General features: G+C 41.3%; 1 protein-coding gene across 4 annotated transcripts in view; it reads left to right on the top strand.

Annotated features, from left to right (window-relative positions):
- LOC117916059 (coiled-coil domain-containing protein R3HCC1L) overlaps positions 1 to 14948 on the top strand; it is a 43655-nt gene extending 28707 nt beyond the window's left edge. For 3 of the 4 annotated variants that reach the window (XM_034831867.1, XM_034831866.1, XM_034831868.1), the window contains exons 5-6: positions 13616 to 13705; positions 14504 to 14948. In XM_034831867.1, the coding sequence (XP_034687758.1) occupies positions 13616 to 13705; positions 14504 to 14706 (293 nt within the window). In that variant the 3' untranslated portion in view covers positions 14707 to 14948. The other variant, XM_034831870.1, reaches the window with a different exon arrangement.
- Positions 14949 to 16158: the final 1210 nt, after the last annotated feature.

Raw genomic sequence — 16158 nt, 5'->3', positions numbered from 1 at the left:
TCATTCACCCCCCGGACATTCCAAGATAGGATTTTAATTTTCATTTAAGACACAGAGCTCTATCCCCGTTTCTTCTATCCGAGCCTTTCTTCCTGCTTTCTCCTTCATAATTAATCGACCATTCCAATTTTTTCACTTCCCTATCAAACCTAGTCATCCCCGCAATACCTTTCTTCTTGCCTTGATCCCTCCTTGATTTCAGCCTTAACAGTAATTTAAGGACTTCCCCTTCAACGCCAACTGTCGAAAATCCCAAAGTTTTACTGAATTTAGCCAAGCTACTGTCGTCCCATCCGCAACCCTGGCCATCATCTTCTTCCAGATCCTCACTCTCCTTTGCTCCGAAACCCCTGTTCTTTCCCCCCTCTGTCTCCGACTCCCACGGACTGCCATCAGTCAACACGGCACGCAAGGAGCTTGAAATCCAACACCTTCGTCAATAACTACCGATCCCCTAACTCCCCCCACCACCATAGCCCGATCGCACCCAGAAAGAGAAGAAGAAGAGAGAAAACCCGATCCCCCCCAAGAACATCGATTACGGGCTCGTACCTGGATGCTTCAGCCGACAGCGCTTCTTCAGTCATCCGCGCTCTCGCCTTCTCCGTTAGAGACTCCGACTCCCTCCAATCTCCTCCTAGGAAGCACGCGATCCCCCGTCCACCATAACTTGGCACCCGACGCTTCCATCGGAGCCCTAAGATCCATCCCCCCAGCCTCGGCACGAGGAGGAGCCCTAAATCCTCTTATCCCTCCCAACTCGGCTCAAGACCCATGTCGGCCCCCCCTTCGCAGCCCTGCAATCACCCCCTTAAAGAGAAAAGGCCTCTCCTCGCAGCCCACTACCCATCCTCTTAACGAGATGGGCCTGGGGACACAATCAGGCCCAAAAACTGGGCTCCCACAAATCTGACTTAAAACCATCGTCTCCCAGCCCATTCCTACTTGGGCCTCCCAATCAGGCCCAAACACACAATCTGCTGGCCCAGATTTAAAACCTCCCTTTTTGCTGATTTCCCTCCACCTCGAGCTCTGATCCCGCAGCTGTCTTCTCCATCAGTCACCTCCTCTCCAGGCCCCCTCTCAGCCAGCTCAACTGGACAAACTGAATCCCCTTTTGAAGAACTACCACAGGGCGGCTCAACTGCTCCTCTCTGCTCCTTCGCTGTCCAACCTTCTCCCGCACGCCATCTCTATACTCATCACAATACTTACTCCCTGTATCTTCAGCATCCACTTCATCCCCAATCCCGAGGCCACTTCCCGCCGGCACCACCTGAGAGAACCAAGGTGGTGATTCCCACCACAGCTGGACTGAGAAGCACCCCATCTCATCCACAATCTGGACAGAGGAAGGGTGTCCCTGCCCGCCGATTTCACCAACATTCTAGCCCATTGCAGCTCTGCCATTGACTCCGTCTTGTTATCCACAGCAATGAACCCACCACAACCGTCTCCTATCAACTTAAACACCTCTCATTCCATAAATGAAGGGGCAGACCTACCACTCTCACCCATACCTCACTAGCATAAGCTCCATAGCTAAAACACCCCACCTCCGGGTGCCATCTTTCCATTAATAATACACTACCTAGCACCTTTCTCTTCCCTCTAGCAAGAACCCGCTCTGCCTCACTACTCAATTCGAACTCAAAGAGAATTAGCCCCCTCCCATTACACTAAGTCCAACTTGCCATGGAGAAGCCAAGCATGGACAGCCCAGTTTTTCAGAACATCCAACGCAGGGGGATGGTTCTCCACCTTATCCCATCTACCCACCAAGCAACGACCCAGCTGCTCTAATCTACCAGGCTTCACCCTCCTTCCCGCTTCCAGCCAAACCTTATCCCTAGTCTCCCCACTCTCAGTTTTGCTACATCTGCATATGTCTTTGATCAGGCTCCTTTTCCTTCTTCAGCACCTCAAGAGAAAGAGGATCCTTTGCTCCTCTAGCTGGAACTACCCCAACCTCTCTCAACTTCTCAGCCAAGGTATTCCATCCCCAGATAGCCTCTTTCCTTCTGGAAAAATTAAGCAAAACCTTTTAGACTCCAGATCACGAACAGAGCAAAGAATGAATCTACCCGCCTCATTTGAACGCCGCTCCAATCTATACTTCCTTCCCTCCTCCTCCCATGCGAGGGACCATTTACTCTCATCTCTATCTCTACAGCAGGTCTCCACTCCTACCAACAAACTACTGAGCCCTGCATCACCAAATCTGATCCAAGATGCTAACCCTTTGCATCTCTCCCATATACAACCTCTCAGCTTTCCTCCAACTTCATCGATCACAAGTTCAAAAGCTTTGGATTCCACAGTAAACCGTCTCCTACCTCCTCTAGCCAAAGCCATCACAACCTGGATATGCAAGACAAATATTATACTTCGAAAAACTTTTCAATGTTGTAAAACAAGTTGATAATTCTCGAAATAATTACGTGTCTCCAACAAGCTTGTGGAGAGTTGCTTCCCATACTCTTCTTGTAAACTGTCTTGTAGAAGAATAAAATTCTTAAATTCCCTATGTTCAAAAGAATTTTCAGCAGATTCTTCATGTTTGCCACCACTCATGATAATGTTTGGCCTTGGGAAGTCAAACATCAACAGGGCAACTTTCATAAAAAAACCATGGTCTTCCAAGCATAATATGGGCAGCTTTTATTGGCAAAACATTACACCATGTTGATAACTCAAAATTATTAGTGAAATTAAACGTCACTAAACAATGAGAACTCACCAAAATAGATGTGTCATTTACCCATGCTATTTGATTGGGATTTAGATGACCTTCTGTCTTTAGATTAAGCTTCTCAACAAACTCATCTAAAACTAGATTGGAACAACTACCTCTATCAATAATCGAAGTACATAGTCTCCCTTGATTTGGATGACCTTTTGTCTTTAGATTAAGCTTCTCAACAAGCTCTCTGAAGCTAGATTGGAACAACTACCTCCACCAATAATCAAAGTACATAGTCTCCCTTGGCAAGCAACACGAGTTTGGAAGATGCTAGTATGTTGCCAATCTTCCTCTTCATTTGGCCTTGGTATGTTCACCAATAGCTGCATAAAAAAGTTGTAGCCTTCAACCATGTTTGCATATGTTGCTCCACTCCTCAATTACATATGCCTTCATGTCAAGAATTTTCGCTCTAATACTGAAATTGATGTAGGACAACACTAGGATGGTTGCCTATACTGAAAAGTAGGTGGGTTAGGGTTTTATTTTTAGGGTGTAATGAGAAGAACAAAGAATAAATTTTATGGTAGAGAAAACATATAAGATAAGAAATAGAGAGAAAGAAGAAACAACGAAGAAAAGATCAAAAGCCTTAGAGTCTCACTAAGGTCTTCTAGGAGTCTCACATAGAAAATCAATGGAATCTCACCACTAAGGATTGCAACACTTGCAATGAAAGAAAATATAATATTATTAATATCAATTCATCCCTTTGATTTACATCAAGTAGCCTATTTATAGGTTTCTTTAAGAAATTCAAAGTCTACTAGGACTCTAATAACCTATTATTACTCTAATTCTAATTATAAAATCTAAAGTCTATTAGGACTTTAATAACCTATCATGACTCAAATTCTAATTATGTTATAACTTAACTAGCTAATCCTAATTGCAACTAATACTAATTCCCTTTCTTGATATATATCTTGGAGATTCATCCTCATCATAATATATCTCAAATCAATAGTTCAACCAATTTTGGCAATCCATGGCATGCTATTATTATCTTTATTCATTAATTTCATTTCCAGAAATATTTTATAATGGTGTAATAGTTAGCTAAGTTAGTAGCAATTTGCATGTTGATGTAAAAGACTGATATTGACTGATTTTATTGTTATGGTAAGAATCTATGTTATAAAGTGTTCCTTGGTGTAGAGGGCATGATAAGAAAACTTTTTAAAGGGAGATCTCTTTTGGGGGGTAGGTTTAAATTTTTTTTATTTGCAACCTTTTATTTTGTTTTTTACTTGGGGATTTGTCTCTACTTTCTGTTATCTGGGAGTCTATCTTTTGTGGATTTTGTGGATGAGTTTAGTTACAGGCGTGTTTTCTTGATAGCCTTCTTTGAAAGATGGATTCTCTTTATAGTATAATTGACATGTACTTAACTGCAACCTGTTTTTTGACATCATTTTAAGGGGTTTATTTTGTTAATAAATAAAGTAAGAACCTCTGTAACATGGATTCTGCTGTGGCCTACGGTTATCTTCTGGTCATAGTATGAGTGCTATAAGTAGTTAGGTCCAATTGGAGGACATTTTTATTTGGATGAAGAGTCATAATTTGGTGAAGCTGCATCATATAATTAGCAAATAGAGCATGGGTACATTATGTTCTTGTTCTCCTCATACAATGATAACAAAGCACTTAAAATAAAAAATGCAGTCAATTACATGGTGGTAGAATAAGTGGTTGAAATGGACATGCCAGTGAAAGTTCTAAGAGTTGACTTTTGAAAAGATAGCTAAGAAATATGATGAGCAAAGTGATAAATTGCCATTACAAGAATTTCTATCATTCTTTTAGTTGGAATTATATATTGTTTTTGGTGAGAGAGAGCATCAAAAAGAAAAGAGAGAAAGAAACTAGTTTCAATCAGTTTCAATATGATTTGTCGAAAGACAAGCTTTTGTTCTGTGAGAAAAGATAAGCAAAGAAAAGCCCTAACCAATGGCCAAAGGGAGTCAATTTAAGTGCAATGCCATCTAGGGATCAGGAAAAAAACTAGGGCACAAAGAATGACGGCCATCATAAACAAAACAATGCATCTCACTAAAATCAATGAAAGAGCTTTTGACAGTGTCTTATGATGTCCATTAGGTCAAGTCTGTTATTATAATATGGCCACATTACTTTTCTGTCTAATACTCAACAAGGTTGTTTGTTCACTTTTGAATGAGAACCAAAAAGCGCTGAAACTTTGGGAATGGTTAGATTGGTTTCTGATTGTACGTGAGTGTTGCTTGAGACCAAAGGACCTATGTTCCTGATCCCATCATTGTGATTAATACATCTAATTATAAACTGTTAATATAAAATTGAAAAATACTTATGAAGTTTGATATATTTGTTAATCTTTGTGTCTAAAAAATATATATTTTTTTTTGATAAGCAAACACAATTCATTGAAGAGGCTAAAGAGCCCCAACGTATACAGGGCGTATACAAGGCAACAAAGGCCAAACAAGCAAAAAGCCAAAAAACAAACCAACCCTCAACTGGAGGTAATCCACTTCAGGAAATCTAAAAGGGAATGCGGCTCCTTTTCCATATACAAATTAGTCCAACCCAGATATTACATACAAAAGAATATTTAAACCTCTGAATTGCTAAGACCCCCCCACCCCCCCTAAAGGCTAATCTATTCATTTCCTTCCAAACCATCCAAAAAATGAATAACGGAATGGACTTCCAGAATTTTTTCCTTTTTTTCCCCATAAAAGTACCCCCCAACTATATAAAACCTCCTTTACAGTATTAGGGAACACCCACTTGACCCCAACTAAACCCAACACTAAGTCCCATAGCACTCTAGCCACTGTACAATGAATAAGTAAGTGATCCACACTTTCCGCTTCGCAAGCACACAAAAAACACCAATTAGGGAGCTGCCAACCTCTCTTTTGGAGCCTATCAAGAGTCAAGATCTTTCCCCAAGTCGCTTCCCACGCAAAAAACATGATTTTAGTTGGGACTCTTCCCACCCAAATTTTGTTTTTCGGAAAGTTGACATCCATAGACCTATCCAGCCAGCTGTACGCATCCTTCACTCTAAACTGCCCACTTCCCCCTCCCTTCCAAGAAACCGAGTCGTCCTCCCAAGTTATCCTAAGTCCTCTCAACGCTTGGAGCAACTCACCTACCAACTCCACCTCCCAGTCATTAAAATCCCTTATAAAACACAAATTCCAGCCTCCTTCCCCAACATTCTGGTCCCACAGGTCTTCAACTTTCGCATTTCTGTTGGCTGCCAAGATGTAGAGATGCGGGAACCTTTGGGACAGCGCTGCATCCCCGCACCACACGTCAGTCCAGAATTTGATTTTATTACCTTTCCCCACATTGAACACCATTTTGTCCCAACACCATCCAGCTTCCTTTAAGATCTCCTTCCACACCCCCACCTCACATGCACCCACAACCTTTTTGGTCCTCCAACCGTAATCCTCTTGACCATACTTAGCCACCAGCACTTGCTTCCAAAGGGCCTCCTTATTCGAAGCGAATCTCCAAGTCCATTTGCCAAGAAGTGCTTTATTCATGATAGTAAACTTCCTAATTCCCAACCCCCCATTCTCCTTATCCCCACACACCACATCCCACTTAACCAGATGAGCTTTCCTCTCCATGTGACCCCCCCCCCCCCCCCCCAACAAAAAGTCTCTTTGCAATTTTTCTAATCTTCTTGCCACAGAAATGGGCATGCAGAATAACGACATCTGAAACACTGGCATGCTAACCATAAAGCTTTTGATTAGAGTGATTCTCCCACCCTTTGAGATATATTGATATTGACTCTTCCAAAGAGCAAGCCTCCTCATTTTCTCTTCTACCCCATCCCACCTATATGTAGCCTTATTAGGCACCCCCAGAGGCAACCCCAAATACACAGTCGGAAGCTGCCCCACCTTACACCCTAACTCCACAGCCAGCTCCTCTATCCTTTGCACCTCCCCTATTGGTATAATCTCGCTTTTAGCCAAATTAATTCTTAACCCGGACGCGACTTCAAACCAGAACAAGATCTAACTTAAATTCGTTAAGTTCTCCTTCTTTGCCTCACAAAAGACAATAGTGTCATCGGCGAAAAGCAGATGAGCAATGTGGACAACCCGCCCTCTATCACGCTGAATTTTGCACCCTGAGATGAAACCCCCCTCCATAGCCCTTCTGATAAAAATGCTCAACACTTCCATCCCCATGACAAAAAGGTAAGGGGACAGGGGGTCCCCTTGCCGCAGCCCTTTTGAACTCGAAAAGAAGCCAGCTGGCGTTCCATTCACCATAACTGAAAATTTGGCTGTGGAAATACACCACCACATCCACCTCAGCCACTTAGCGCCAAATCCCATTTTTTCCATGACTTTCAAGAGGAATTTCCAATTAATACTATCATAGGCCTTCTCTATATCTAACTTGCAGATAACCCCCTTATCCCCCTTCTTATTCCACTTGTCGATCACTTCATTTGCTATTAGAGAAGCGTCAAGAATCTGCCTACCCGTAACAAACGCGTTCTGATCGTGGGAGACTACTTTATCTATTACTTTCTTAAGCTTGTTGGCCAACACCTTTGCTAGCAGCTTATAGAGGCCCCCCAAAAGGCTGATGGGCCTAAAGTCTCCTAAATCCTCAGCCCCTCCTTTCTTAGGAATCAGCACCAGAAAAGTGTTGTTAATACTCTTGAGGAACGTATTCTGGTTATGGAACTCCTTAAGCATCTCCAATATTTCCTCCTTGACGAAATCCCAGCAGCATTGCCAAAAGAAAACAGAGAACCCGTCAGGACCTGGGGCTTTATCCCCATTCATTTCCATTAGGGCCGACTGGACTTCACCCTCAGTGAAGGGAGCCTCCAGCATCTCTGCCTTTTGCACACTAATTTGATTAAAAGGGAGGCTTCCAATGTCCGCCTTCCACCCCGAACTTTCGGAAAATTGCTGCTTAAAAGCATTTGCTACCCCCTCTCTAATTTCACGCTCCTCTGTTAGTCTAAGCCCATTAATTTTAATTCTGTCCATGTGATTAACTCTCCTATGGGCAGACGCCATACGGTGGAAATATCCCGTGTTCCTATCACCTACCTTCAACCAAAGTTCCCTAGACACCTGCCTCCAGTGAGTTTCTTCCAGATCTACCCACTTGGCATAATCCTCCTTAGCTTCCTTCTTACAAGCTAATTCCTCCATTGACAAGCTTCTTTCATCCTTCACTCTGTCCCAATACTCCACTTGCTGAATTGCAGCCTCCTTGTTACTTTCCAGATTACCAAACTCCTCCCTATTCCAAACTTTAAACTTCTGCTTCAGATCCTTCAATTTCGCCGACAATCTAAAACTGGCACTGCCACTGACCTCTATTCCCCACCACCAACTCCGAATTAAATCCTTAAACCCCTCGACTTTGAACCACATGTTTTCGAATCTGAAGAGGGCAGGCCCTCTCCTCCAACTACCCCCCTCAAGTAATACTGGAAAGTGGTCCGAAGTCGGCCTGGGAAGCCTCCGCTGGCTCACCCTACTAAACTGATCAAGCCAGCAAGGAGAGACCAGAAATCTATCTAGACGAGCCTTTGACAGACTATTCAGGCCCCCAGTCCACGTGAAGGCACCCCCTTGCAGTTGAAGGTCCACAAGGCCTAGATCATCTACAACTTCCGCAAACCTCCTCATAGCTGAAGTTATTCTCCCTTGCATGCTTCTCTCTCCTTGAGCCAGGGTAATGTTGAAATCACCACCTAGACACCAAGGCCCCTCCCAAATTCCTCTAATCGCCCCTACTTCTTCCCACAACCACTCCCTTTCAAGTCTAGTGAACCGACCATAAACCCCCGTAAAAGCCCAAATCACCCCATTCTCCATTGTCCTGAATCTGCAGGATAAAGAGAACTGACCCACCTCCCACTCCAACAACTCCATAGCTCTTTTATCCCAGCAAATCAAGATACACCCAGCCGAGCCACACACATTTAGGACCTTCCAATCTAAAAATCTACCCGTCCCTAAACTTCTCACCACCCTATCAGTCATATTCTGAATTTTCGTCTCCTGGATGCAAAAGAGATCCACCTTCTGCTTCCTAATAACCGATTTAATAACCTTCCTTTTCGTGCTTTCGTTCACCCCCCTCACATTCCAACTTAACAATTTGAGATTCATTAATCAATCACCGTCTGCACCCCTTTGCCCTGAATAGGGCCCTTCTTGTTGCCATCCCCCTCATAATTCACTGAGCATTCCAACCTCTTTAGCTCCCTTTCAAACCTCGATTTTTCCAATAATCCTTTACTATGAATCTTTTCCCTTCTTTTCCTGATTTTAATCAGAAAATTTAATATCTCCTTTTCCAGACCATCAGTCGAAAACTGAATCTTGCTAGGCTACTTTCTTGCCAATCCAGGTCCCCTTCCCCCCTTTCTTCTTGAATCTCATACTGTGAAGACCCCCCCTCCTGTTCCCTTGTCGTTGCTAAGGGGCCTTTGAATTCAACCAGATCCCAACAAACACTACCACTCGCCCTAGTGCTAGCTGCACCTTGCCCTTGTGATTCTCTGCCATTTTGGCAGATCTCCCTAATTCCCCCAGAATGATCAAAGAACTCCCCCTCTGGAGTCCGACCAAGAGAAAGCATAAAGAAGGAGAAGAATTCCCTAAGACCCATAAACCCCCTAGAGATGATAAAGCCTCATACCTCATAGCTTCATTTTGTAGGGCACTGTCTACCAATGCCTCGAGGGAATTGGCCTTCTGAGCAATCTTAGTTTCCTTCTCCCTCGCTCTTAGGAATTCTAGCTCGATGTTGGCTTCATCAAACAGCCCAGATTGAACTAATGCCTCCAACGGGCCTGAATTAGGCTTGCTCACCTTCGGGCCTGTTCTCTTCTTGCCTGGAGGCCCACCTCGCTATGCCTCATTCTCCTGCAACCAGCTTGAAGACGGCCCACTGCACTCTCTTTGGTCCAGAGATGACCCAGATCGCGACCTAGGGATCTCCTCTAGTACTTTCTCCTTGCCTTTTGGGCCTTTCGATCTGCTCGTTGGCCCAAGCCCACAACTTCTAACTTCTTTTGACACTACTGATCCAAATATTGAAGGCAGGCTAGACCCCCCGTCCCTCCTAAGGCCCACATTGGGTCCATTAAGCCCATCCGGGTTCGACCCATCTTCCGCCCCATTCTTTGACACCCGGAGCATCGACCCGAATTGGATCCAGCCCACCGACAAGACCCTGCCCATCCCATCCGAATGCCCTTCCATCACATCGTTTGACCGTAGCAGTGCCTCGAGACCTGCGCTGCCCCACTCCTCCACTCGCCGGCCAGCACGTGCGCCTCCGTCGTCCCCTTCCTCACGACCTTTTGCTCTCCGACAGTCCTCCGGCTTCTTTCTGATCAACGGCGTTACTTCCCACCACATCGGGAGGTGATATGTGGTCTCTTCAACTCCAATTTCTATCGAGCTTGGCAACTCACCTCTCTTCGTCTTCACCAAAATCCTCGCCCACCGGAGGTCTTCCATTTTCTCCGTCGAAGCATCCATGGCTACAAAGCCCCCGCACTCATCTCCCACTCTTCGCAAAATACTAGGAACCCAGAGCAACAGTGGCAATCCTTTAATCCTCACCCAAACTTCCTCTTCTAATTCCCCTTCTTCCAAACACCCATAGCTCGGACTCCACAGCTTCAGATCAACGTGAATCCCCCCCACCAACCTTTCTCCGACGTCGAAGGTTTTCCTGGCTTCTGCCGTCTTTTCAAACTCCAATAGGGCCTGACCCTCATCCATCCAGGCCAACCCTAACTTCCCTTTTAACCCCCAAACGCTTGCCATCAGCCACCCCATCCTCTCCAAATCCCCTCCCCCTGCTGCCTTAGGATTCCATTTTCCAATCAAACATTGTCCCAACCGATCCACATTTCTTCAAATGTCCTCTCCCTTAATCTCCATCCTAATCCAGATGTTATTCCTACTCCCCCATCTCTCTCCCATTTCAGGTGGCATTCTTTCAGGGATTGGCTCGTCCTTGTTTTCCTCCCTTCTATCAATCCTTATATACAAGTTCCGCACCACTTCCGCCATGACTGTCCATCCCTCTCTTCCCCCTCTTCCTCTCAGGATGCAGATACTGTACCTTTTCTCCTCCGCATCTACGACTCCTAGCCTAATGAAGCTTCCCGCCTTGTTCACTTCACACACCATGGAATACCTTCTCCCCTTTTCCTTCCATCCCTTCTCCCATTTGTCGTTTTTCCCAACCTTAATACACTGGTCCAGCCCTTCCAGAAAAGTCCCGACACTTGCCGGCCCCAATCTAACCCATGAGGATACACCTTTTTTGCTTTCCACAATGAAGAGTAGGGTTTTACCTCTTCTCTTCTCCACCTCTACTTCAAAGGTTTTCGATTCCACCCCGAACTTCTGCCTTTTCCGATTCGATTTCACCTCGTCGTCGTCACCCTCCCCCTCGCTCTCACCCTCTCTCTCTCTCATCTCAATACCACTACATACATTCAAGATTATAGATCAAGGTTGTTGTGTCTAAAAAATATTGTAATCCATAATGGCTTAAGTTTTGGTGATTGGGCAGTGTTACTTATTATATCATGAACCATGATACACGGACACTTTAATATTAGCCAAAATATGTGTCAACATGATACAACACAGATGCAAGGATAAGAAATATTAGCCAAACTAAGGTATGTTGGCAAAGAGGCATTTCCATCCTCCTTTTAATGCTAAGAATATGTACCAGAGAAACAAGGATGAGAAATCCTTCAAAAGAAGAAAAAAGAAAGAAACATGGACAAAGATGAGTAGTAAAAGCCTTAATTGAATGCATTTGGCTTTCCACCCCTAAAAAACGAGAGTATATTAAAAAAACCAAAAAGGGGGGGACCCAAATCAGGCATGGGATCCCTGATAAATCAACTAAAGATGAGGCTCCACTCTTATTTGCCTATTGGTTTCCTGGTTGGCTGATCTAGGCTTCCACAAAGAGCAATGCAGCCCCGATTTTATAATCCTCCTTGTCCAATGATCAAATCTCCAAGGCCCTCTGTGACTTTTAGTTAGCCAAGACAAAACTGTTTCTAAATCCCTCTTTACCAGTAAATGGGTGACACCCATTGCGTTGCAACTTAGATGCTGCAGTAAAGCAAGTATCTCTACTTCTATAGCTAGTCCAAACCTAGCTCTTTTTATTGCACTTGAATAATCTCACTTTTATGATCTTAGTGAGTCTGTCAATACCCTTCTGACTTAGGTTGCTCAAGGGCTATGCATTTAAATTTAGTTTTAGCAGACCAACTAATGGAATAGCCCTCTTCTACCCTCTCTCCACCACTTTCCTAACTGGGAGGCTATTGAACTCCTATCTTCTAAGATGATGCTTACTAGATTTCCTGAGAACTGCTTGGTTACTAGCATTCAAATAGGTGAGGAAATACATATACTGTCAAGAATCAATAACCAGTCTCTTCTTATGTGCGAAGATCCAAACATTTCTATCCAGCCAAATAACTCATAAGGTTGCTAGGATATGGCCCTTCTAACAAGGCCCTGGCTATGGGCCTCTTATCAAACCCCAGAAATATACAACCAGCATATTAGAAACACCTATCCAAGCAAACCCTGCTGCTGAGAAAAAGTCTCTGCCTCAACTCCTAGGCAATGGGTCAATATTGGAGGGGAAAAAATGCATTTGTGTCCTTATGCCATTAAGTTTCCAACCATTTGAATTGAATGTAAGAAAGGTTTCACTTTCTTACAGAAAACCAAAATAAAACCTAAACCTAAGAAAAAAAAAACCCCTTAGATAATAAGAAATTACAGTTTTTGAGCCTTGGCATAATATGTGCATCCCAAATTGAAGGAGATTCTGGAAGTTATAAGAGGCCAAATAACCAAACTGAACCAGAATGTCAACCGGTTGACAGTCCGACTAGTCTGACCAGTTGGTCCAGTCCGGTTTTTGAAAACATTGTTGTCCAACCGTCAAAAGTACTTTACAGTGATTTGGTTGCCTCCTAAAGGACTTAAAAGAAAATGAGAACTAGCCTCTTAGAAGCTCTTTGTAGAAAAGTTAGGATCAAGATGCTTTGGCAGTGGAGGCTACATGAGCAGGTGTTTGAATTGAACCAAACTCTTCTCTCCATAGGTCCTCTCACAGAAACACTTTACCGAATAGTACAGCTGGAGCCAATGGGCACTAACTATGATTAATGTATGTGATAAATGGGTTGTTAATAGTGAGTTGATCCCATGTAAACTGAGTGGTTTGGGCTAAAATTTCCCAATCATATTATTGTCATTTGGGTGACTCGAAAATTTTAGGCCTAAGCCTAACCTAGCCCCTCACCTGGTTTCCCATTCTCTATTTACAGGTACTGTGATTAAGTCAAAGATGGATATTGCAACAGTATAATTTCCAGTCAGAACAATGGTGTAGTTAGAAGCGAAAGAAAATTGAAAAATATTAAAATTTCATTATTTATTTAATTTCTCTATTATACTTTATGAAAAAGTTCCTTTCTGCAGTGATTTTGCCTGAAAAAAAATGATAATAATAACAATAGATAAAAAAAATAAGGAAGAAAGAGTAAAGCAGCGAGAGACTGGAAAAGAGTGCATGACATGCACATGCACAAGACCAATGGAATTGTTTTCAAGTACTTTTGATTCTTTTTGTCCTTGCCTGAATATTAAATCAACTTGATTTTTGTTGTATACTGACTTTTTTCTTTTATGCTTATGCTATGTTAAAAATCAGGCATTTTTCATTTTCTTATGCCCCTAGGGTTTTGTTAAGTTTTTTAATGGCATCTTAGGTTCTGAATTTATGGTTAAGAGTCTCAATCTTCCAATGCAGCAATTGAGGCCTGTAACTTTGTCCGATGCCCGTTTACAGTCCGTGTACTGGATGAGACTGATATCCTTTTGAACTCAATTCAAACAAGAGGTAAACTCCTTAGTCTTTCCTCTTTCTTTTGGATTCAGTTTGAACTGCATATCAAATTATTTGCAGTTTGAGGAAACCCTGACACCCTAGTTAATACATACATACATACATTATATATACATACATACATACATACATATATATACATACATATATATATATATATATATATATATATATATATATATATATATATATATATATATATATATATTCATACAAAATTATTTGCATGATAATTTTGTCATGAGAATTTATCAATCATTTTTGGAAGTCCAGCAACAGTACTTATATTTCTCTTCGATTTTGATTCTTGTTAATTAAATATTTTCTGAATATAATGAATACAGGTCCTATCTTGTTCTGCTATCATCTGATGAATGTTTTATCTTCAAATTTAAGCACTGTTTTTTGTTTATAGATCCATCCTTCCTCCTGAGACTTTTCCCCTTTCTTAGGCAGGAACTTGCACCAAATCTTGCCTTAGCGTTGGTTAGGCTCCTTAATTTTTCGACCCAATAAATTATTTCTTGCTATATTAATTTCAATCATCATTTTGTTTATACATTTGTACCCGACTATCCTAGTTTTTCTACTTTGTTCAATTTTCCCCTTCTTTATACCGCATTGTTATGAAGTTACATCCCACAAAAGTATTATGCAGTATTGCCCTGAATGAATACATGGTTCTTTTAGAGTCTTGAACGGAGTATCATCTGATGGTTCTCAAGTTATCTCCGCCAAAAGAAATCCCAAAGGATTAAAAGACTCGGCAAACATTGTGTTATTTGCTTTCAGATCTGGAGCCGCCTCGGCAAAGGCCAGAGACATCAGCAAGAACTGCTGGGAGGCTGATCGCTCAGGCAATGGGAATGAAGCTACCTTCCACATCATTTGGGTCAAGGGAATTGAAGAAACAGGAGGAGGCCAGAAAGCAGCGCATCGTTGCAAGGAAAAATTTGAAGGATGATGCTTGGGGCTCTGATGATGGTGTGAACTGAGATTCATTCTTCCCCGAGGGTGCAAGCCATGATTCATTTGATGATGCCTGAATTCTCTTGTAGTTTTTTCCAGAGCATGTTAAAATGTTGAAGAATACCGGTACATGACTTACAAGTATAGCAAATTAAAAAATAAACAGAACAATGGGGGCCCCACCCATATGCTGTTATTACTATAGTATTGGCATGAAGTAGAAGTAAGAGCAGGTTGGCGTTTAGAATATAATCGGTATTTTTGTGGTGTTTATTTTTTTACTTAATTCTAAATGGAACCTTAATGTTTAATAATGTTAAATATTAGGTTGTTTGTTTTTGTAATATTTTATTTCTATTAAGTATTAAAAAATAAAAAAAATCAATATGTTATTTTCTCTAATTAGAAAAAGTTACATATTTTGGTTTTTTTTATTTAGTAAAAAATTTATAATAAGTCATAAAAAAATAGAAAAACAATCAACCTAAATTCTAAAACTAAATTACTTTCACCAAAAAATAAAAAAAATAAACATCATCAGTTTTTGATAAATTTGATAAATTTAGTGGAGAATTCCACATGAGGAGGCTCTTAACCCAAATATTTGTTTGTTTCAATAAAATTACCAAAGGGATAAATTTCTAACATCTCAAATGGAACATTTTTATTTTTATTTAGTAGATATGATTATGCTTTACGGTAAAACTAGTAATGGGTCTAAGGTTCACAAAAGACGTAATTGAGTTAAAGCTTATGCTTTTCTCATAATGTCAAAATTATTTAAAGGATATGGAAATTGTATAAAATGAATTTATATTGTGTGACTATTTTGCATTATACACTATGCATCCTATTTGTTTTTTTTTTTTTGTTTTTTTTTTTTAATTTCTTGAGGCTTTTAATTCTTTAGTGATTTATTTTTTAAAATGATAAAAATAAATAAATTAAACTCAAGTGTGAAGTAAAAGCTTGTTTTGAAAATTTTATTTCAAAAAAAATTATTAAAATTATTTTTTAAATGATTTCAATATGATTTTTTATTTTATATAATAAGAATATATTTCGTATGAAAATTCTAAAATATATGCAAAAAAAATAAAAAATAAATAAATAAATAAATAAATAAAACGGTTATTACCCTCTTTCAAATATATGAAAATTACATTTAAAAATACTATTATAATTGTGGACCCCGCATTTCGGCTCATGCGTTTCCCACTTGATGGCTAACTCGATTTTAATTTGAAAGATTGATTTTGTTGATTAAAAATGACTTGGAGTCGCCACTTATTTTTGTTTTATTTTTAAAAGGGTAAACAAAATAAGAAAGAAAAACCCTAAGCGTGACTCCTTATTTCGGAAAAGGTGGCCTGTGAAAAACCGGATCGGGCTCGGGGGTCAGGTTACTTATCGGGAAGGTACGGTAAAAGACCATAGCACCCCTCTAAGTCCCTAAATTCGGGTCTCTACTAATACAA

Source organism: Vitis riparia, chromosome 6 (assembly GCF_004353265.1).
Source record: "Vitis riparia cultivar Riparia Gloire de Montpellier isolate 1030 chromosome 6, EGFV_Vit.rip_1.0, whole genome shotgun sequence".
NCBI lineage: Eukaryota > Viridiplantae > Streptophyta > Magnoliopsida > Vitales > Vitaceae > Vitis > Vitis riparia.
This window is presented reverse-complemented; position numbering and strand designations above follow the sequence as displayed.